The sequence below is a fragment of the Cetorhinus maximus genome, chromosome 7, assembly GCF_964194155.1.
Source record: "Cetorhinus maximus chromosome 7, sCetMax3.hap1.1, whole genome shotgun sequence".
NCBI lineage: Eukaryota > Metazoa > Chordata > Chondrichthyes > Lamniformes > Cetorhinidae > Cetorhinus > Cetorhinus maximus.
In genome coordinates, this window is record NC_135885.1 from 4,338,071 (window position 1) to 4,362,566 (window position 24,496).

General features: G+C 50.0%; 1 protein-coding gene across 1 annotated transcript in view; it reads left to right on the top strand.

Moving 5' to 3' along the window:
* The first annotated feature begins 21,940 nt into the window (after positions 1 to 21,940).
* The window catches only part of stard10 (StAR related lipid transfer domain containing 10), a 44,772-nt gene continuing 42,216 nt past the window's right edge, over positions 21,941 to 24,496 (top strand). The window contains exon 1 of the mRNA XM_078545006.1: positions 21,941 to 22,389. Within this exon, the coding sequence (XP_078401132.1) occupies positions 22,231 to 22,389 (159 nt within the window). The 5' untranslated portion in view covers positions 21,941 to 22,230. The remainder of the gene's footprint in view (positions 22,390 to 24,496) is intronic.

Here is a 24,496-nt window from a genome sequence, read left to right on the forward strand (position 1 = left end):
GTTTAGATGAAATCATCTCTCATTCTTCTAAACTCCATGGAGAGTCTACTCAATCTCTCCTCATAGGAATCAGTCTAGTGAGCCTTCGTTGCTGTCCTTCCAGGGAGGTTTCAATGAGATCACCTCTCATTCTTCGAAACTTTAGAGAATACAGGCCCAGTTTCCCCAATCTCTCTTCATAAGACAGTCCCGCCATCCTTGGAACAAGTCTGGTGAACCTTCGTTGCAGTCCCTCTATGGCAATAATATCCTTTCTGAGGTAAGGGGACCAAAACTACACACAGTACTCCAGGTGTAGTCTAACCAAGCTTCTATACAATTGAACCAAGTCTTCACTACCCCTGTACTCAAATCGTTTTGCAATAAAGACTAACATTCCATTAGCCTTCCTAATTGCCTGCTGCACCTGCATGTTAGCTTTCAGTGACTTATGGACAAGGACACCCAGGTCCCTTTGTACACCTACACTTTCTAATCTCTTACCATTTAGGAAATACTCTGCACATCTGTTCCTTCTACCATAGTGGATAACTTCTCGTTTTTCCACATTATATTCCATCTGCCATGTTCTTGCCCACTCACTGAGTCTGTCCAAATCCTCCTGTAGCCGCTTTACATCTTCCTCACAACACATTCCTGTCTAGCTTTGTATCTTCTGCAAACTTGAAAATATTACATTTGGTCCCCACATCCAAATCACTGATATAAATTGTGAACAGCTGGGGCCCAAGAACTGATCCTTGTGGTACCCCACTAGTCACAGCCTGCCAACATGAGAATGACCCATTTATTCCTACTCTCTGTTTTCTGCCTGTTAACCAATCCTTAATCCAGGCCAGTATATTGCCTCCTATCCCATGCGCTTTTATTTTGCTAAACAACCTCCTGTGGGGGACTTTACCAAAAGCCTTCTGAAAATCCAAGTATTCTACGTCCATCAACTCTCCTTTATCAATTTTGTTAGTAACATCCTCAAAAAACTCCAACAAGTTCGTCAAACATGATTTCCCATTCGCAAATCCATGCTGACTATGCCCAATCAGATCATGATTATCCAAGTATCCATTTACCACATGCTTAAAATTGATTCTAGCGTTTTCCCTGTTTTCTCTCTCCCTCCCTCCCTTAAACAGTGGGGTGACATTTGCTGCCTTCCAATCTTCAGGAACCATTCCAGAATCTGTAGAATTTTGGAAAATGATCACCAATACATCCACTATCTCTATAACCACCTCTCGCAACACTCTGGGATGCAGAATATCAGGTCCTGGGGACTTATCAACTTTCAGTCCCATTAATTTCTCCAATACAGCCTCCTTTCTTATTCCAATTTCCTTCAGCTCGTCTAGTCCCTTGGATCTCTAAATCTGGGAGATTTCCTGTATCTTCCTCAGTGAAAACAGACATAAAGTAATCATTTAGCTTCTCTGCCATTTCTCTATTCCCCATTATGAATTCTCCTGACCTTGCCTGTAATGGACCCACATTTGACTCAGCCAAACACTTCCTTTTTACAAACCTATAGAAGCTTTTACAGTCCATTTTTACATTTCTTCCTAGATTGCAATCATATTCTACTTTCCCTTTCTTCACCAGTTTCTCGGTCCTCCTTTGCTGTTAACTAGAAACCTCCCAATCCTCAGGTTTACTGCTACTTCTGGCAACTTTATAAGCCTTTTCTTTTAATCTTATACAATCCTTAACTTCCTTTGTCAGCCACGGTGGACTGACTATTTTGGGGGTTTTTGCACCTTGAAAGAATGTATAATGTCCTGTATAATGGCTGTAAGACTCCTTTGCTCTTACATTTCAATCCCTTTAGAACAAAACCTAACATATCATTTATAATGTAAAATAAAAGCAGAAAAGGCTGGAAAAACTCAGCAGATCTGGCAGCATCCGTGGAAAGAGAAACTGAGTTAATTTTTTGAGTCCATATCATTTTTCTTCAGATCTCTGTGCAGGACTGAAGGAGTGCTGCACTGTCGGAGGGTCAGTACTGAGGGAGTGCTGCACTGTCAGAGGGTCAGTACTGAGGGAGTGCTGCACTGTCAGAGGGTCAGTACTGAGGGAGTGCTGCACTGTCGGAGGGTCAGTACTGAGGGAGTGCTGCACTGTCAGAGGGTCAGTACTGAGGGAGTGCTGCACTGTCAGAGGGTCAGTACTGAGGGAGTGCTGCACTGTCGGAGGGTCAGTGCTGAGGGAGTGCTGCACTGTCAGAGGGTCAGTACTGAGGGAGCGCTGCACTGTCAGAGGGTCAGTACTGAGGGAGTGCTGCACTGTCAGAGGGTCAGTACTGAGGGAGTGCTGCACTGTCAGAGGGTTAGTACTGAGGGAATGCTGCACTGTCATAGGGTTAGTACTGAGGGAATGCTGCACTGTCGGAGGGTCAGTACTGAGGGAATGTTGCACTGTCAGAACGTCAGTACTGAGGGAATGCTGCACTGTCGGAGGGTCTATTGAGGGAGTGCTGCAGTGTCGGAGGGTTAGTACTGAGGGAGCGCTGCGCTGTCTGAGGGTCAATACTGAGGGAGTACTGCACTGTCAGAGGGTCAGTACTGAGAGAGTGCTGCACTGTCAGAGGGTCAGTACTGAGAGAGTGCTGCACTGTCAGAGGGTCAGTACTGAGGGAGTGCTGCACTGTCAGAGGGTCAGTACTGAGGGAGTGCTGCACTGTCAGAGGGTTAGTACTGAGGGAATGCTGCACTGTCATAGGGTTAGTACTGAGGGAATGCTGCACTGTCGGAGGGTCAGTACTGAGGGAATGTTGCACTGTCAGAACGTCAGTACTGAGGGAATGCTGCACTGTCAGAGGGTCTATTGAGGGAGTGCTGCAGTGTCGGAGGGTTAGTACTGAGGGAGCGCTGCGCTGTCTGAGGGTCAATACTGAGGGAGTACTGCACTGTCAGAGGGTCAGTACTGAGAGAGTGCTGCACTGTCAGAGGGTCAGTACTGAGAGAGTGCTGCACTGTCAGAGGGTCAGTACTGAGGGAGTGCTGCACTGTCAGAGGGTCAGTACTGAGGGAATGCTGCACTGTCAGAGGGTCAGTACTGAGGGAATGCTGCACTGTCAGATGTTAAACTGAAACCTTGTCTGCCCTCTCAAATGGATGTCAAAGATCCCCTGACAGTACTCAAGGAAGTTCTGTCTGGTGTCTTGGCAAACATTTATCCCTCAACTAACATAATTAAAAATAGGTTATCTAGGTCATTATTACATCAAATTTTGTGGGGGCTTGCTGTACACAAATTGGCTGCTGCATTTCCCATGTTACAACAGTGATGACATTTCAACTGCACTTCATTGGCTACAAAGCGCTTTGGGGAGTTCTGAGGATGTGAAAGGCACTATAGAAATGCAAACTGCTTCTTTATTAGTGAGAAAGGTTTTAAGGAGCATTTTGGAAAGGCGCAGGAATTTAGGGAAAGAGTTCCATTCCACAGAGCGGGACTGAGACGTAGAAATATATAGATAATCAGCTGAGTTTGTAATGTGGCTCATTTGTACTTGCTATAAGTGACATACGTTCATACACAGGGACCTGTTTTCTGCAATCAAAAGGAATATTTTCATGCCGTGAGGCTTTTTTGAATTACCCGGGAGCTTTGGGAGCCTGGAGTTTCCCTGTTGCTTTCTCCATGGCAACGCCTCGGCCAATCAGCGCCGACTTGCCAACCAATCAGCACCCTTTTCTCCTGTGGTATAAATCGTTCTGATCGTTTGAAATTTGACATTCTTGTGTTTGTCCTGATGAGTGCAAGATGAAAAGCTTTGGCAACATGGCTCTTTTCAGTGATATACAACATGGAGACAGGTCATTCAGCTAACTATTGTGTATCAGAGTTTACCCTTCATGCGAAAAATAATTCAAATTGTACTTGCGCTCCCCTCGCCGCCCAATTCCATTGTCCCTTTATCCCCTTTTTCTTTATCTAGTCTAATTATGAATGTTGACATAGTTTCTGCCTCCATCTCTAAGCCTGGAAGTCAACTGCAAAGCCTCGCAATGCAGCGGGTCAGATGGTTGCGCTTGTCCTCGGTTCCAAATGTCCAACATTTCAGTGCGGAGGAGAGTATAGCTGGACCAATTCTTCCTGTCTCAGCCAGCAAGTGCAAGATTATGCAGACAAACTACACTCAGACGAGGATTACCTGGCTGCAGGCCGGGAACCACACCTGGTTTCACAGAGCAGAGAGGGAGAGAGAGCTGGTCAGGGCAGCCTTCTGTTCTTAGCCTTTCCCCAACAAAACTGAAAGCAAAACTCACAGGTTCAAACTTAAGGCTTGCCTCTGCCATGTGATCACTATGCTTTACCTGTCCTGGGAGTGTTTGATGGGGACAGTGCAGAGGGAGCTTTACTCTGTATCTAACCCCGTGCTGTACCTGTCCTGGGAGTGTTTGATGGGGACAGTGTAGAGGGAGCTTTACTCTGTATCTAACCCCGTGCTGTACCTGCCCTGGGAGTGCTTGATGGGGACAGTGTAGAGGGAGCTTTACTCTGTATCTAACCCTGTGCTGTACCTGTCCTGGGAGTGTTTGATGGGGACAGTGTAGAGGGAGCTTTACTCTGTATCTAACCCCGTGCTGTACCTGTCCTGGGAGTGTTTGATGGGGACAGTGTAGAGGGAGCTTTACTCTGTATCTAACCCCGTGCTGCACCTGTCCTGGGAGTGTTTGATGGGGCAGTGTAGAGGGAGCTTTACTCTGTATCTAACCCTGTGCTGTACCTGTTCTGGGAGTGTTTGATGGGGACAGTGTAGAGGGAGCTTTATTCTGTATCTAACCCCGTGCTGCACCTGTCCTGGGAGTGTTTGATGGGGACAGTGTAGAGGGAGCTTTACTCTGTATCTAACCCTGTGCTGTACCTGTCCTGGGAGTGTTTGATGGGGACAGTGTAGAGGGAGCTTTACTCTGTATCTAACCCCGTGCTGTACCTGCCCTGGGAGTGTTTGATGGGGACAGTGTAGAGGGAGCTTTACTCTGTATCTAACCCTGTGCTGTACCTGTCCTGGGAGTGTTTGATGGGGACAGTGTAGAGGGAGCTTTACTCTGTATCTAACCCCGTGCTGTACCTGTCCTGGGAGTGTTTGATGGGGACAGTGTAGAGGGAGCTTTACTCTGTATCTAACCCCGTGCTGCACCTGTCCTGGGACTGTTTGATGGGGCAGTGTAGAGGGAGCTTTACTCTGTATCTAACCCTGTGCTGTACCTGTTCTGGGAGTGTTTGATGGGGACAGTGTAGAGGGAGCTTTATTCTGTATCTAACCCCGTGCTGCACCTGTCCTGGGAGTGTTTGATGGGGACAGTGTAGAGGGAGCTTTACTCTGTATCTAACCCTGTGCTGTACCTGCCCTGGGAGTGTTTGATGGGGACAGTGTAGAGGGAGCTTTACTCTGTATCTAACCCTGTGCTGTACCTGCCCTGGGAGTGTTTGATGGGCACAGTGTAGAGGGAGCTTTACTCTGTATCTAACCCCGTGCTGTACCTGTCCTGGGAGTGTTTGATGGGGACAGTGTAGAGGGCGCTTTACTCTGTATCTAACCCATCCAGCACTGACAACCCTCACATCAACGAACAGAAAAATCCAGGAAATTGTTTAACTAATGGAAGGAGTTAAGTTGAAAGCTCATTTGTAAATGCTGAGTCACTGTTTTGAATATCCCTCCTGGAACAGGACTGTCTTTGAATAATAAACCGTTTTGTTCCTAGGTCAAGAAAATAACATGAAAAGCTCAGGCAAATGTTTCACCATCAAATCCTGGGGCTTTTTCAATCCTTTAGAATTTCCATATTTTTTTTGTCTGATTGGCTCTTAACTCTGGCTTGGGGATGGCTTCTTCCCTCTCTGTTCCTCTTGTGCCCAGTCTATCGTTGTTCCTATTTCCGAATTTGTTCAGTTCTGTGTTTTACGTGTATCATCACCAGTGGGGCACCGGAAAGAAAGGACCAGTGTGCATTTATATAGCACCCTTTTACAACCACAGGACATTCCAAAGCGCTTTACAGCCCGATTAAGTACTTTTTGAAGTGTATTTACGATTGTAATGTAGGAAACACAGCAGCGCGATTATGCACAGCAAGCTCCCACAAACAGTCCATCTGTTCCTCGGTGATGTTTCCCAGGACACCGGGGAGAACCCCCATGGTCTTCACAAAAATGCCCCGTGGGATTTTGCTCCATCCACATGAGGGGACAGATGGGGCTTTAGTTTAACATCTCATCTAAAAGTCACCCTCAACAGTACAGTACTCCTGCAGTACTGGCACTGGAGTGTCAGCCTGGATTTTTGCATAAGTCTTGGGATGTGGGGGGGTGACACAGGCATCATGGTGATGTGAAGAGATTAGTAATCCAGAGGCCCAGGCTAATGCTCTGGGGTCCTTCACTTAAATCCCACCATGTTTTAATTCAATTAATAAAATCTGGGACATGAAGCATGCAGATGGTCCAGTTGGGGGTTCCTGAAGCTGCTAGTTCCACCCCACCCCACCCCCCTTCAGAAGGCCAGATGTACTGAGGCAAATTGTGGTGTCGAAATGCTGTGACAAACTCATTCAGTACTGACCAGGGCTGTAACTTTATATCAAATGTACAGCACAGAACCAGGCCGTCTGACCCAGCTGGTCCATCCTGGTATGATGAGGAGAAACCTCTTTAGCCAGAGAGTGGTGAATCTATGGAATTCATTGCCACAGAAGGCTGTGGAGGCCAGGTCATTGAGTGTATTTAAGAGTGAGATAGATAGGTTCTTGATTGGTAAGGGGATCAAAGGTTACGGGGAGAAGGCGGGAGAATGGGGTTGAGAAACTTATCAGCCATGATTGAATGGCGGAGCAGACTCGATGGGCCGAATGGCCTAATTTCTGCTCCTATGTCTTATGGTCTTATGGTATTTACACCACACACAAGCCTCCTCAACTCCCACTTCGTATCAACTGATTCTTCTATTCCTTTCTCCCTCATGTGTTTATCCAGTTCTCCTTGAAAGATCTGGACAACATACATTAGGCAGGAGAAAAGGCTGAACAGTTTCCACCTTCGCTGTCTCAGACATATCCTCAGCATCTCTTAGCAGCACAAGGTCACCAACTTAGAGGACCTTCAGCGTGCTAATTCCATCAGCACACACTCATTGCTAAACCAACAACGCTTACACTGGCTCGACCACGCTCATCGGAGACGGCCTTGACAGTGTGGGGCTCCAGAGCCACACCAGGCAATGCTGAACACAGAGTTGACCACCACAGTGCACACCATTGTCTTATGAGATGGAAGGTGCCACCCTTAAATGTATACACTATTCACCTCAATCACCCCCTGTGACAGCGAGTTCCACATTCTCCCCACTCTCTGGGTAAAGTAGTTTCTCCTGAATTCCCTATTGGATTTGACAAAAATTATTAATTCACAGGATGTGGGCATCGCTGGTTGGGCCAGCATTTATTGCCCATCCCTAATTGCCCCTTGAGAAGGTGGTGGTGAGCTACCTTCTTGAACCGCTGCAGTCCCTGTGGTGTAGGTACACCCACAGTGCTGTTAGGGAGGGGGTTCCAGGATTTTGACACAGTGACAGTTAAGGAACGGCCGATATATTTCCAAGTCAGGATGATGAGTGACTTGGAGGGGAACTTCCAGGTGGTGCTGTTCCCATCTACCTGCTGCCCTTGTCCTTCGAGATGGTAGTGGTCGTGGGTTTGGAAGGTGCTTTCGAGGGACCTTTGGTGAGTTGCTGCGGTGCATCTTGCAGGTACACACACTGCTGTCACCGTGCGTCGGTGGTACAGAGAGTGAATGTTGAAGGTAGTGGATGGGGTGCCAATCAAGCGGGGCTGCTTTGTCCTGGATGATGTCGAGTTTTTGAGTGTTGATGGAGATGCCTGGAGAATATTCCATGAAACCTGGTTTCCCAGCAGGCCCCTGTTGTAAGCTTAAAAACGGCTGGTCCTGACATGTGAGGAACACTTCCAAAGCGGAATGAAATTCCTCTGCTGTGACTTCCCATTTGGGAACTGCTGTCTACCAACCATGTGTGTTTATATAAAACGTTAAGACACAACTGCACATCACTGTACCACAGGAAACATCTCACAATGAGCCAAGTTCTGGAACTGTTTCCAACTGAGTCCATCACAGCACAATCCCAAATCCACTTCCCTCCATTCTCCTCCGGAAAGCTCCTCTCTCTTTTGCTGGGGATTACCATTGTCTTGGCACTCACAGGATGTTCAACCATGCATTGCATCACAACCAAATCCAACCCTGTCCTCCTCCTGCTCTTCGCTTATCAGCAAGACTCCCTTCAGGAAATCAGGAGTCACCTTCTCAATTCAGACTATTCCGAGATTAAATTGATTTTGAGAGAATCCCCGATTACCTAATCCTGAAAGATGGTGGAGGGAAAATTCTGAAGGACCCTGGAACTTGCTGCCCACGAGTGTGGTTTGTCAACGATTCCAAACAGAAATTGGATGAGCCCTTGAGGGAAATAAACTTGCGGGGGCTACAGGGAGAGTGTGTGGGAGTGGGACTGACGGGACTGCTCTAATGAGAGCCAGCATGGACTTGATGGGCTGAGTGGCCTTCTGTGCCATAATAATGACTTTATGACTCTAAAGACTATGTGGTTTGAGATAGCTTGATTTACATAAGAACATACTGGTAACAAGAACATAAGAAATAGGAGCAGCAGTCGGCCATTCAGCTCCTCGAGCCCTCTCCGCCATTCAATAAGATGGTGGCTGATCTGACTGCGGCCGCACCTCTGGTTTTCTGCCTGTCCCCTTAACTCTTGACTTCCTTGTCGATCTAAAATCTGCCTTGAATATGTTCAGTGACCCAGCCTCCGCTGCCCTCCGGGGAAGAGAATTCCAAAGACCAACGACCTTTTGGGAGGAGAAGTGTCCTCTTCATCTCCCTTTTAAATGGGAGACCCCTTATTTTTACACTGTGCCCCCTAGTTCTAGATAACCCCACCTGGGGAAGCACCCTCTCAGCACCCGCACTGTCAAACCCCCTCAGGATATTATATATCTCAGGAAGGTCCCCTCTCATTCTTCTAAAGCCCAATCTGTATACCTCTACCTGCCCGACCCTTCCTCATGAGACCACGCAGCAAGTGGTTAGGGTCTGCAGTGCCTGAGAGCCTGCTGGAGGCAGGTTCAATTGAAGCTTTCCAAAGGGAATTAGACTGTGACCTGAAAAGGAAGAATGTGCAGGGTTACGGGGAGCATGGGGGAGAATGGCATTAGGTGCATTGCTCTTTCTGAGCGCTGGTGCAGACACGATGGGCCAAAAGGCCTCCTCCTGGGCTGTGACAATTCTGTGATTCCCTTCATTCCATTCGGCCCATCGAGCCCATGCTGGCTCTCAGTAGAACAATCCGGTCAGTCCCATTTCCGCACCCCACCTCCCCCCCACCACCACCCGCCCACTCTATCCCCGTATCCCTCAGCTGCCCATCCAAGTTCCTCCTGGAAATCATTCATCGTCACCTCTTCCAACACTCTCGGAGGCGGAAAGTTCCAGGATTCTTTCGAATTTTCCCTCTCCTGTCTCTCAGGATTAGAACACTGGGCTTTTCAAGGACATGTCACCACATTATAAGACCATAAGACATAGGAGCAGAAATTAGGCCATTCGGCCCATCGAGTCTGCTCCGCCATTCAAACATGGCTGATAAGTTTCTCAACCCCATTCTCCTGCCTTCTCCCCGTAACCTTTGATCCCCATACCAATCAAGAACCTATCTATCTCGGTCTTAAATACACTCAATGATCTGGCCTCCACAGCTTTCTGTGGCAATGAATTCCATAGATTCACCACTCTCTGGCTAAAGAAGTTTCTCCTCATCTCTGTTCTAAAAGGTCTTCCCTTTACTCTGAGGCTGTGTCCTCGGGTCCTAGTCTCTCCTACTAATGGAAACATCTTCCCCACGTCCACTCTATCCAGGCCTTTCAGTATTCTGTAAGTTTCAGGACTTACAGTTTCAGGACAGTTTCATTGTAGGAAGGATGTGATTGCACTGGAGGGGGTGCAGAGGAGATTCACCAGGATGTTGCCTAGGATGAAACATTTAAGTTATGAGGAGAGGTTGGATAGACTTGGGTTGTTTTCGTTGGAGCAGAGAAGACTGAGGGGCGACCTGATCGAGGTGTACAAGATTATGAGGGGCATGGACAGGGTGCATAGGGAGCAGCTGTTCCCCTTAGTTGAAGGGTCAGTCATGAGGGGACATAAGTTCAAGGTGAGGGGCAGGAGTTTTAGGGGGGATGTGAGGAAAAACTTTTTCACCCAGAGGGTGGTGACGGTCTGGAATGCGCTGCCTGGGAGGGTGGTGGAGGCGGGTTGCCTCACATCCTTTAAAAAGTACCTGGATGAGCACTTGGCACGTCATAACATTCAAGGCTATGGGCCAAGTGCTGGTAAATGGGATTAGGTAGGTAGGTCAGGTGTTTCTCACGTGTCGGTGCAGACTCGATGGGCCGAAGGGCCTCTTCTGCACTGTGAGGTTCTGTGATCTTCTTGGAAGAAACTGAAAAGCAAACTTCCTTCCCCTCCACCCTTCCCTCAGTGAAACAACCTCTTCATCTCAGGAGTCAATCTGGTTAATCTCCTCCGAAATGAGTTGGGGAAACTTGCCCCAGTTCCCTCCTCCCTGGCAGAGCAGTTCTGGTTTTTTTTTGCCACGGGCAGTGGGTGGTGACAGGACGCCTTTAAGAGGCTCCCCGCTGCTATGGAAACAGGCCATGAAAATCAAACAGGTGCTGTTTCCCTTCCCCGTCTTCTCGGAAGCCCTCGCGGCGCAGCCGGCAGACCAGGAATGACTAAGCAGTCAGCTGGCCGCTTGAGGGTACGTGTGACTTTATCACTCGATGATGTTATCCTGCCCGCTGGGTGTGGCAGTCCGTGCAGCTCCCAGGTCCTAGTGCCCGCCACACGCTGGTCACCCTTAAGACATCTCCCTCAGCAGAGAGGTCAATGACCGGGGTGGTGGTGGCGGGTGGTGGGGGGGCGGGGGAGGGGGTAGGTGGGAGCAGAGATTTAAACTGACCGACGGAAGGATTAGTGGGGGCAGTGGAAAGGGTGGTAGTTCAGGAAACCCTCAACGCATTTGAAAACACATTTTGGATACGCACTGAGGAGCTGTAACCCACAGGGCTCGAGCTGGAAAGTGAAATTAGGCTGGATAGTTCTTTATAAGAAATGGGAGCAAGAGTAGGCCATTCAGCCCATCAAGCTTACTCCACCTTTCCACTGGATCATGGCTGATTGCTTGAGTTCAACGCCACTTTCCTGCCCTCTTCCCATATCTTTTGATTTCCTGAGGGACCAAAAACCTCAGCCAGCACAGACACGATGGGCAGAATGGCCTCGTTCTGCACCCTAAATATTTTTTGACAAAGCCATTCTTATTCACCCAGTGATTTTCTGCCACTCAGACCCACAATTCCAAATTACAGCATTCGTACAACAAGGACCAGCTGGGCTGAAATAGTTCCCGCTTCTGTCGAAAGCTCGTGGATTGAGGCCTGTTACTGACTTGAGGATATAATATAGGGTGATACTTTCAGAGAGTCAGCCTGGCCTCTGGTGCATTGCTCATTTTAATCACTCGAACATTGGTGATTGTGCCTTCAGCTGTCTGCTCCCTAAGATCTGGAATTCCTTCCCTAAACCTCTCCGCCTTCCACCACCTCTCCTCCTGTGTCCTATCTCGCACCAAATCCTGTTCACCCATCACTCCTGTCTTCACAGACCTACATCGGCCCCCCCCATTAAGCAATGACTCAATTTGGAAATCCTCCTCCTTGTTTTCAAACTCACCCCTCCCTATCTCTGTAACCTCCTCCAGCTCCACAACCCTGCAAGCCACTCACCATTCTGACTTGGAAATATGTCGCCGTTCCTTCACTGTCACTGGGTCAAAATCCTGGAACTCCCTCCCTAATAGCACTGTGGGTGTACCTACACCACGTGGACTGCAGCGGTTGAAGAAGGCAGCTCACCACCACCTTCTCAAGGGGCAATTAGGGATGGGCAATAAATGCTGGCCCAGCCAGCGAAACCCACACCCCATGAACAAATAAATGGAAAAAAACACTCAACGCCCAGGCTCTCAAGGACAATTCGGGATGGGCAATAAATACTGGTCCAGTCAGCGATGCCCATACCCTGTGAACAATTTGTAAAAATCTCTGTGCTCCTCCAATTCTGGCCTCTTGAGAATACAGGAATTCCATCGCTCCACCATTAGCGGCCATGTCTTCAGTTGCCTAAGCTCTGGAATTCCCCCCCTAAACCCCTCTAGCTCTCTACCTCTCTCTCTTTCCTACTCTCCAGGAATTGAAGATTAATCTTCAGGTCATTGTTGTGCCCAACAGACAGGAGGAAAATCATGTGATGTTTTGTCCGCCCGCTTGATTCGCGAGATCCTATTAAGACAGCGTTGACGATGTTATTCTAGGGCCTTGGTATGGTGGTGTCTATGAATTGTTTAAGCTTCACCCACCCGCCATTGGCCGTCTGACATGTCCATCATCACGGAATCTCGCCTCCCCATAGCCAATCAGAGAGCCAACAGCCTCTTTGTTATCCAATTGGATCATTCTTGATGGTCAGTCAAACGGATTTCCCCCTGCCCCGATCTCTGATCATTTTGTAGCTGATAAGTGGAAATACTCAGAAACAATGAAAAAACTTCACACATTTCTTTTAACATCACTATTATTTTCGTCCTGGCTGTTGGGCACAGCAATGACCTGAAGATTAATCTTCAATTCTTGGAGATCTCCAGGCCAATCCTGTTCCAGATTCCCCCAAGCGGGGAAACATCCTCTCAGCATTTACCCTATGAAGCCCCCTTAGGATCTTACATGTTTCAATAAGATCACCTCTCATTCTTATAAACACCAATGAGTATAGGCCCAACCTGCTCAACCTTTCCTCATAAGACAACCCTTTCATTCCAGGAATAAGCCATCTATGAACCCACAGACCACACTGACATCTTCTATTGACATCACTTCCACCCAGTCATCCTCAAGGACAGAGTCAACCTCGACACGAGAGATTGCGAATATTGGGACAGTGGGGGTGGGGTGCATAGTATTGGGTAGTCATGTGATGAATCCTTCAAGAATACAACCAAGCAGAGCTGGCAACCGTGTGGTCAGACCATGTTTAATGCACTGCGTCCAGTTCTGGCCATTGACACATTCAGAGCTCCACAAAACTCATCGCTCACAAAAATCTGATTAACTAATTTTCAGCTTGGAAAGGAGTTGGTCCGATGCGAAATGTTACAAAAGCATCAGACAGTAATTGGAACGGAACAGGTAATTCCAGAATAATTTAAAGGATGAGGGGCTTCAGTTATGTGGAAGTGTTCAAAATCACATAATGGTTTTGTTTTTGTTTACAGTGGATAAGGAGAAACCGTTTCCATTGGCAGGAGCGTAGGTGAGCACAGATTTAAGATAATTAGCCCAAGCCACAGAAAGGAGTGTACCAGTGATTGGGAAGGGCAGTGTGTGAAGTTCGTTACAGATGGAATGAACATTAATCGGACCGGTGATTGTTACTCAGTTTCTGCTGTTTGTAAGTGGGTCAGGCCGGATGTTGGATCAGGACAGGACCACAATATCCCCCCCACCCCCACCACCCCCGCCAACAGAGGTGATGCTGCAATGGTTCAATAGCCGCAACACCTACCACTCTCTGCTAACACATGAAGAATGGGCTCCCAGTCAAGGTTCCAAAGATACCTAGAATGAGTAAGTTGTCCTGGGATGATACACACACAAAAACAAACACACAGCTTCAGGGGTTAGGTGCTGATTCTACTGCTCCACACCCTGATAGGGCCAATTGTAACAACCTCTTCATTCCTCAGGTAACTGAGTACAGAGTGAAATGGAACTTGCCTGGCCTTTATGGCTCAAATTTAGCAATAAAGAAAGACTTGCATTTCTATAGCACCTTTCATGACCACCAGCTGACTCAAAGTGCTTTACAGCCAGTGAAGTGCTTTTGAAGTGTATTGTGATGTTGTAATGTGGAAAACACAGCAACCGATTTGCCCAGAGCAAGCTCCCACAATCAACATTGTGATAATGATCAGATAATCTGTTTGGTGATGCTGATTGAGATATAAATATTGGCCAGGACACCACTCCTGCTCCTCTTTAGAGTGACGTCACAAGATCTTTTACATCACACGAGACGGCAGACGGGGCCTCGGTTTAAGGTCTCACCTTGGGGTTGCACCTCTGACAGTGCAGCACACCCTCAGTACTGCATCAGAGGGCAGGACCTTCGGCACGGCTCGGTGAGCGGGGGGAGGGGGGGTGGGGGTCGGGTCCCGCTCGCCAAGGCGTAAAGTGAGGCTCAGTTACATCGGGCGTGCATCCCGACGTCACCGCGTGTCATTCAGATTTTCAGTTCTGCAGGCGCGCGTCCGAATCGGCTGTGTGACTGCCGGAATGTCAAAGGCCAATTAAGGCCAGTTAACTATCAATTCAAACAATTAAATCCACGGGCGGGATGAGGTTTCATGAAGGTTTTTAAAGTCTTGTAAAAAATTTTTAATAACATTAATAGACATGTCCCAGCTCATGTGACAGTTTCACACGAGGGGACATGTCTTAAAAAATTTTTTTTTTTCCCTTTATTACATTTTTTTGAACTTAAGCTAATCTCCCTGAGGCAGCTCTGTGCCTCAGGGAGATTTCTGCGCTCTTTTGCGCGCATGCGCAGGCCCCGACTCAGGCAACCCCCTCCCCCCACCCGCACAGGTGTAAAATGGCGGCGCCCAGCCAATCGAGGGTGGCAATCGTCTGCGCGCACGCCCACACCCGCTCCCACCCGACGGGGAGAGGATTCTCCCCAGAGTGTCAGCCTTGATTTTTGACTCAAGCTCTGGGGTGGGACTTGAACCCAGGCCTTTATAACTCAAAGGTGAGAGTGTTTCCCCACTGAGCCACAGCCGACAGTGGGCAGTGTACTTATTCCAAATTCTACCTGTCTTGGTGCACGGAAGGGAACGTCAACCAGGTAGAATCACAAAACACAGCAGCTGGTCATTCTCACCATTGTTTGAAAGATTTTTTTGAAGTGCTTCCAATTGGTCTCACTCCGCCACCCCACCCCCCACTCTTTCCCAATCTCCCACAAATTTTCAATTCCCTTTTTAAAAATTCCTATTGAATTTGCTTCCACTGCTGTTTCGAGATGAGACGTTAAACCGAGGCCCAGTCTGCCTCTCAGTTGGGAATAAGTGATCCAATGCCCAATGTTCTGAAGAAGAGCAGGGAATTCTTCCTGGTCCCCTGGCCAATATTTATCCCACAATCAACATCACAAAAAATGGAGTATCTGGTCATCATCACATTTCTGTGGGAGCTTGCTGTGCACAAATTGGCTGCTGCATTTTCTACATTACAGCAGTGATGGCTCCTCCTTCAGGTACCATGCCCTAAGAGGGTGTTGGCAATCATGAACTTCCATTGGATTGGCCCATGATGACGCTTGATGAAGTAACAAGGAGGATTGATGAGGGTAGTGTAGTAGATGTTGTCTACCTGGATTTCAATAAGGCATTTGACAAGGTCCCACATGGCAGACTGGTCAGCAAAGTGAGATCCCATGGGATACAGGGGAAGGTGGCGAGTTGGATCCAAAATTGGCTCAGTGACAGGAAACGAAGGGTAATGGTTGATGGATGTTTTTGCGAATGGAAAACAGTTTCCAGTGGTGTTCCACGTCGGGGTCCTTGCTGTTTGTTGTATCAATTAATGATTTAGATTTAAAGTGGGAGGCATGATTGGGAAATTTGTGGATGACACAAAAATTGGCCGTGCATTTGATAGTGAAGAGGATAGCTGTCGACTCCAGAATGATACCAATGGTTTGGCTGAGCGGGCAGACAAGTGGCAAATGGAATTCAATCCGGAAAAGTATGAGGTAATGCATTTGGGGAGGGCAAACAAAGCAAGGGAATACTCAATAAACGGGAAGTTATTGAGAGGGGTTGAAGAAGTGGGAGACCTTGGAGTGCATGTTCACAGGTCCTTGAAGGTGGCTGGACAGGTGGACAAGGTGGACAAGAAAGCATTTGGAATGCTTTTCTTTACTGGGTGAGGTATTGAATACAAAAGCAGGGATGTAATGATGGAACTGTATAAAACGCTGGTTAGGCCACAGCTGGAATTTTGTGTACAGTTTTGGTCATCACATTACAGGAAGGACATAATTGCTCTGGAGAGAGTACAGAGGAGGTCTACAAGAATATTGCCCGGCCTTGAAAATTGCAGCTATGAGGAGAGATTGGATAGATTGGGGCTGTTTTCCTTAGAACAGAGGAGGCTGAGGGGTGACCTAAGTGAGGTGTACAAAATTATATGGGTCTGAGATAGGGTAGACAGGAAAGACCTGCTTCCCTTAGCTGAGGGGTCAATTACCAGGGGGCATAGATTTAAGGTGATTGGTAGAAGGATTAAAGGGGACACGAGGAAAAACGTTTTTACCCAGAGGGTGGTGGGTGTCTGGAAATCACTGCCTAAATTGGTGGTTGAGGCTGAAACACTCAACTCATTTAAAAAGGTACCTGGATCTGCACCTGAAGTGCTGTAACCTGCAAGGCTACGGACCAGGTGCCGGAAAGTGGGATTAAAATGAGCGGCTAGTTTCTTTTTCCTCTTTTTGGCCGGTGCAGACACAGTGGGCTGAATGGCCGCTTTCTGCACCATAACTTTTGTATGGTTCTATGGTTTGTCTACCTTATCTAAACCAGTCATCCATCATCTTGTCCCCCTCTATCAAATCTCCCCTCAACCTCCTTTGCTCCAAGGGGAACAACCCCAGCTTCTCCAGCCTAACCCTGTCACTAAAACCCCCTCGTCCCTGGAACCGATCTGGTAAATCTCCTCCGCACCCTCTCAGGGACCCTCACATCCTCCCTGAAGCTTGGTGACCAGAAGAGGACACAATAATCTAGCTGTGGCCTCACCAGAGCTTTATAAAGGTTCAGTGTAACTTCCCTGCTTTTGTACTCAATCCCTCTATTGATATTGATATGCTTTCCCACCCACTCTCTTATTATGTCCCGCCACCTTCAAAGACCTGTGTACATGAACCCCCAGGACCCTCTGTCCTTGGTCACTCTTCAGAACTGTGCCATTTGGTCTATGTTGCCTCTCCCTATTCCTCTGCTAAAATGCATCACCTGATACTCTCTGTATTAAATTCCATCTGCCACTTGTCTGCTCATTCTGCTAGCCTATCTATCTATCATGTGTGGCCTATTTTAAATAATAAACCTAACTGAATGAATGCATGATATACCCACCTGTGTTTTGTAAAGCGGTGGTCCTGGTTTTTAAAAAAATATTCCATCATGGGATGTGGGCATCACTGGCAATGCCAACATTGATCATCTGATTCCTAAATGCCCCAAGAAGGTGGTGGTGACCATTGAACGGTCCATCTGATTCATTTCAGAGGGCATTACCTGCCTGGCTCCCTCAGGAACTCCATGGCTACTCGTGATGGGGATATCACTAAAGCCAACCCTGCTCCATCAAATATATAAGGAGCAGGAAACACCAGCTCCCTATCTACAACCTCGATTACCTTGTAGGAAACTGAGGCATCTTGTGTCAGCAAGGGGTGTGGTGGGGAGGAGTGGTGGGGGAAATCATTAGGACTCTCAGCACCTTGTTATCACCCAGGGCCCTGAGCAGACCTGGCACCAGATTAATACTAAATAGTATTTAGTATCTTTAGAAAAGAGAAGGTTAAAGGGTGATACAGGTCTTCAAGTGTATGGAAGGGTTTGATAGGGTAGATGAAGAGATGTTTCCACTTGTGGGGAAGACCAGAACTAGGGGCCATAAATCTGGGTGATGGTGGGGTGTTTTAGATCATTTAGGAGTCTGAGTTGCTGTGATGACATGCACATTGTAGCTATGGATAGTGATGGTAGGGGGTCCAATTTCTTTCCATCACATGGCTGACCAGGAATCTCTCCCACTCTTACCACCTGCCATTGGTGTGTGTTGGAAGGATTTGTAGGTTGATCCTCATCCTGTTCGGCCACATTATGAACACACATTCCATGGCCATCAACTCCTGGAGTGGGACTTGAACCCAGAGCTTCTGGCTCAGAAGCAGGGACACTACCCACTGCACCACAGGAGCTCCAGGTATAAAATAGTCACCAATAAATCCAAATCAGAGAAACTTCTTTACCCAGAGAGTGGTGGGAATGTGGAACTTGCTACCGCAGGGAGTAGTTGAGGTGAATTGCGCAGACATATTTAAGGGAAAGCTGGATAAACACATGAGTGAGAAAGGAATAGAAGGATATGGTGATATGTTTTGAAGTAGAATGGGAGGAGGCTTGTGTGTGGGGCATAAACACTGGCATGGATCAGATGGGCCGAATGGGCAGTTTCTGTGCTGTAAATACTGTGTAATTCTAGGTCTCATTTTGCATTGAGATCCCTGTGAAGGGCCCTGTGCCTTACTGGTCCCCTTGAAATTGAGAGTAACTTACAGCACGGACTGGGAAGGGTTAACAGCTAAGGCCTTCCCTGTATGACTGAACTCCGCCCCACGTATTTACCCAGTGAGTTGTCAAGAGAGCTGAAGAAACTTCTGGAATGAGCAGGACATTTTAATATTATTGCTGCCTCCTCGTCACTGATAAGCCAGGATATCTGCAACAGAAGTACTTTCTGATCCATTCCGATGGAACATTGGGTACTGTTCTCATCACCACAGCACAGCAGCACAGAGAGGTTATTGCAGCTATCAGGAGGATACAGAAGAGAGAAACTAACAATGATTAAGGGGTTGGAGGGATTGGATTATGAGAAGCGACAATGTAAAATTGATCACATTCTCCCTGTGAAATGGAGGTTGAGAGATGATATGATTGCTGTTTTGGGACACTGCAGGGACTAGATATTCTATACTGTAGCAAGCTTTGTCCAGAACAGCAGAACCAGATGATACGCCCTGTGCTCGAAGGGAGAGCTAAATTCAAAACTAGTCTGTGGAAACAATACATCGTTCAGCTGCATTAAGCGCACAGCATAGAAACAGGCCATTTAGCCCAACTGCTCTTATGCTGCACACAAGCCTCCTTTCTCTCCCATGTGTTTATCCAGCTTCCTCTAACTGAGTGAGTCATTAACCTATGGAATGGGCTCCCTCGGGAGATGGTAGAAGCAGTTAGTGCTGCTTCATTCACCTGCAATGGCTTCTGTTCCTGCTCCCACACCATTACCTCTGGTGTCCACTAAGGATCTACCCTTGGCCGCTTCCTATTTCTCATCTACATTCTGCCCCTCGGTGACATCATCCAAAAGCATAATGACCCAGATTTCACACTTACTGAGTGAACTACACTCAACTCTATGTCACCACCTCCTAGACCTCTTGACCTTGACCTCTCCACTGCCTTTGATTTGATGCATTACTTGTCAACACAAAGTGCTGGATGAGCAGAAATTTCCCTCAACTAATGTTGGGGAGACCGAAGCCATTGCCTTCAGTCTCAGCCACAAACTCCATTCCCTCACCACCAACTCCATCCCTCTCCCTGGCACCTGTCTGAAGCTGAATTGGACTGTTTGCAAAGTTGGTGTCCCAGGGATGAACTTCTGACCAAATATCCCTGCCATCGCTAAAACCAATCCTTTCAACTCTGTAACATCGCCTTTTTTAAATTCATTCATGGGATGGGGCTTCGCTGGCTCAGTCAGCATTTATTGCCCATCCCTAATTGCCCCTGTGGTGATGAGCTGCCTTCTTGAGCCGCTGCAGTCCATGTGGTGTAGGTACATCCACAGTGCTGTTAGGGAGGGAGTTCCAGGATTTTGACCCCAGCCGCAACTCATCTGCTGCTGAAACCCTCATCGATGAGTTTGTTACTTCTAGACTATTCCATTGCTCCCCAGGCCACTGTACGAAACTCTTCTCACTGTATCCTAGTGCAAACCAAGTCTCTGTTTTCCCATCACCTCCTGTGCTCGCTGACCAACATTGGCTCCCGGTCTTGCAACACCTCAATTATAAAATTCTCATCCTGGTATTCAGATCACCCCTCCCTGCCTCTACAACCTCCTCCAGCCCCACAACCCTATGAGATCTCTGCGCTCCTCCAATTCTGGCCTCTTGCACATTACCAATTTTCAAGGCTCCACCATTGGCAGCTGTGCCTTCAGCAGCAAGGTTCAAAGCTCTGGAATCCACTCCCTGAACAGCTCCACCTCTCTCTCTCTCTTCTTTTAAGACGTGCCTTAAAGGCTACCATTTTGATTAAGCTCCCGGGCACAGTCTCAGGATAAAGGGTTGATCATTTAAGACTGACATGAGGAGAAGAAGGGTTGTGAATCTTTGGAATTCTCTACCCCAGATGGTTGTGGATGCTCCATTGTTGAATACATTTAAGACTGGGATAGACAGATTTTTGGACACTCAGGGAATTAAGTGATATGGGGAGTGTGTGGGAAAATGGAGTTGAAGGATCAGCCTTGATCATATTGAATGGGGGAGTAGGCTCGATGGGCTGTACAGCCGACTCCTGCTCCTATTCTTGTGTTCTCTTCCCTAATATCGTCTTGTGTAGCTCAATGTCACAATTCTGAGGGGGAGACTTGCCAGGGTAAATGCTGAGAGGATGCTTCCCCTCGTGGGAGAATATAAAACTGGGGCCACAGTTTCAAATTAAGGGGTCTCCCATTTAAGACGGACACGAGGAGGAATTTCTTCTCTCAGAGGGTCATTAGCGATTGGAATTCTCTCCCCCAGAGAGCAGCGGAGGCTGGGTCATTGAATATATTCAAGGCTGAGTTAGACAGATTTTTGATCGACAAGGGGGTCAAGGCATATGGGCGACAGGAAGGAAAGTGGAGTTAAGGCCACAATCAGATCAGCCATGATCTTATTGACCGGGGGCCAAATGGGCCCAATGTTCCTATTTCGTAGGCTCTTATGCCAAATGTTGTTTGGTAACACTCCTGTGAAGCACCCTGGGACATTTAACTGTGGCAAAGACACCATATTTTGTTGTTGTATTTGTTCATAGAATAACAGAGCTTAGAAAGGAGTCCATTCAGCCCACTGTACCTCTGCCGGCCCTTTCCCAGTATCCCAACAAAATTCCCATTTCAATTTCTTTTTGGGTTGTGGAGCTGGAAGAGGTGACAGAGATAGGGAGGGGTGAGGTCATGAAGGGAGCTGAAAATGAGGATGAGGATTTTAAAATCGTGGTGGTGCTTAACCGGGAGCCAGTGTAGGTCAGGAAGCACTGGGGGTGGGGCGGGGTGGGGAGGTGGTGATAGGAGGACGGGATTTGGTGTAAGGACAAGAGCTGCAGACATTTGGGTGACGGCAAGTTTCTGGAGAGTGCAATCGATGTGAGAGGCCGTCCGGGACAGCGTTGGAGTGGTCAAAAAAATGCTCAGCAGGTCAGGCAGTATCTGTGGAGAGAGGAACAGAGGTCGATAACCTTTGATCATGACACATCCACTCTGGCCTACATGTGACTCCAGACCCACAGACGTGGGTGACTGTTAACTGCCCTCTGAAATGGCCTCGCCAGCCACTCAGTTCCAGGGCAATTAGGGATGGGCAAGCAAATGCTGGCAGATGCTAACCCTAAGCCCCCCCTAACCCCCCTAACCCTTACCAGCGTCTCCCCCCTAATCTCATGAAAGGATTTTTAAAAAAAAAGTGACCAAAGTGCCCTTGCGATAGAGCAGACTGCAGTAAAATGCTAAAGAAAAAATAAAAACAACCCAATTGGCCATTGCAAAAAGGGAAACTGAAACTCAGGAGCAGGTGGAGTCTTAGGACCATGAGGAGTTACTGGCTTGGAGCTGTCGGTCAGGCGATCCCGGGGATTGGAGGGTTAATTCGAGTGAGATACGTCCTTTCAGAACCAGAGAGAGAGAGACAGACAGCCCAAAAAAAAACCCCCTGGATACCAGTCTCCAAATTCAACAGGAACTCCTCTAGATCTGGGATCCAGTCTTCAGGGAAGCTCAGAAAAGGCTTCTAGTTAATTGCTACAAACCTGTTGTTGTTGTTGTTATTTTGGGAGGGAGAGGAGGAGGAGGAGGAGGAGGAGGGGGGTAAAGTTCCTGAGGGGTTGGAGGGGGGTATTTTACATCTGTGCTGTGGGTTGGGGGGTCCGGGCAGGTGCAGGAGGGAGAGGGGGGAATGGCCAAGGATTCGGTGCAGGTCCCGGACGATTTGGATTTCAGGTCGTTCCGAGATGAATGTCACTCGGAGAGAGGCTGGTCCATGAAATACAACAAACCGGGGATCAGCGTCTGGATTCAGATGATGGAGGAGGAGAAATCCCTGCACAAGATTAAGGTAACAATTCACTCCCGGGGGGAGCGGCGAGGCTGTGGAAGCGGCGCTGCCGGTTTCCCCGGGTCTGTCTCGGCCGATACTTAGTAACCGGACAGGGGCCCGGGACACAGTGTAACCGGACAGGGGCCCGGGGGGACAGTGTAACCGGACAGGGGCCCGGGACACAATGTAACCGGACAGGGGCCCGGGACACAATGTAACCGGACAGGGGCCCGGGACACAGTGTAACCGGACAGGGGCCCGGGACACAATGTAACCGGACAGGGGCCCGGGACACAATGTAACCGGACAGGGGCCCGGGACACAGTGTAACCGGACAGGGGCCCGGGACACAATGTAACCGGACAGGGGCCCGGGGGGACAGTGTAACCGGACAGGGGCCCGGGACACAGTGTAACCGGACAGGGGCCCGGGACACAGTGTAACCGGACAGGGGCCCGGGACACAGTGTAACCGGACAGGGGCCCGGGGGGACAGTGTAACCGGACAGGGGCCCGGGACACAGTGTAACCGGACAGGGGCCCGGGGGGACAGTGTAACCGGACAGGGGCCCGGGGGGACAGTGTAACCGGACAGGGGCCCGGGACACAATGTAACCGGACAGGGGCCCGGGGGGACAGTGTAACCGGACAGGGGCCCGGGGGGACAGTGTAACCGGACAGGGGCCCGGGGGGACAGTGACCGAGGGTTTGTTCGGATCGGGAGACGGGGCGAGTTTCACTGAGAAACCCGGAGATTAAACCACCGAGTTTCCCATCCGCAGCCCCGGGTTCGTAAACCTGTTTGATGGGGAAACCCCCCCCCCCCTACCCGCGGGGAACCCCCCCCCCCCTACCCGCGGGGAACCCCCCCCCCCCCTACCCGCGGGGAACCCCCCCCCCCCCTACCCGCGGGGAACCCCCCCCCCCCCTACCCGCGGGGAACCCCCCCCCCCCCTACCCGCGGGGAACCCCCCCCCCCCCCCTACCCGCGGGGAACCCCCCCCCCCCTACCCGCGGGGAACCCCCCCCCCCCCCTACCCGCGGGGAACCCCCCCCCCCCTACCCGCGGGGAACCCCTCCCCCCTCCCCCCCCCCTACCCGCGGGGGAACCCCCCCCCCCTACCCGCGGGGAACCCCCCCCCCCCCTACCCGCGGGAACCCCCCCCCCCCTACCCGCGGGGAACCCCCCCCCCCCTACCCGCGGGGAACCCCCCCCCCCTACCTGCGGGGAACCCCCCCCTCCCTCATCCTCCCCCCCCTCCCTCATCCTCCCCCCCCCCTCCCTCATCCTCCCCCCCCTCCCTCATCCTCCCCCCCTCTCTCATCCTCCCCCCCCTCCCTCATCCTCCCCCCCCTCCCTCATCCTCCCCCCCCTCCCTCATCCTCCCCCCCCCCCTCCCCCCCCCTCCCTCATCCTCCCCCCCCCTCCCTCATCCTCCCCCCCTCCCTCATCCTCCCCCCCTCCCTCATCCTCCCCCCCTCCCTCATCCTCCCCCCCCTCCCTCATCCTCCCCCCCCTCCCTCATCCTCCCCCCCCTCCCTCATCCTCCCCCCCCTCCCTCATCCTCCCCCCCCTCCCTCATCCTCCCCCCCCTCCCTCATCCTCCCCCCCTCCCTCATCCTCCCCCCCCTCCCTCATCCTCCCCCCCTCCCTCATCCTCCCCCCCCTCCCTCATCCTCCCCCCCTCCCTCATCCTCCCCCCCCTCCCTCATCCTCCCCCCCCTCCCTCATCCTCCCCCCCCTCCCTCATCCTCCCCCCCTCCCTCATCCTCCCCCCCCTCCCTCATCCTCCCCCCCTCCCTCATCCTCCCCCCCTCCCTCCTCCCCCCCTCCCTCATCCTCCCCCCTCCCTCATCCTCCCCCCCTCCCTCATCCTCCCCCCCTCCCTCATCCTCCCCCCTCCCTCATCCTCCCCCCCCTCCCCCTCCCCCCCCTCCCCCCCCTCCCCCCTCCCCTCTCTGCTCTCCCCCCCTCTCTCCTCTCCCCCTCTCTCCTCTCCCCCCCTCTCTCCTCTCCCCCCCTCTCTCCTCTCCCCTCTCCCCTCTCCCCCTTCTCTCCTCTCCCCCCTCCCCCCTCCCCCCTCTCTCCTCCCCCCTCCCCCCTCTCTCCTCCCCCTCCCCCCTCT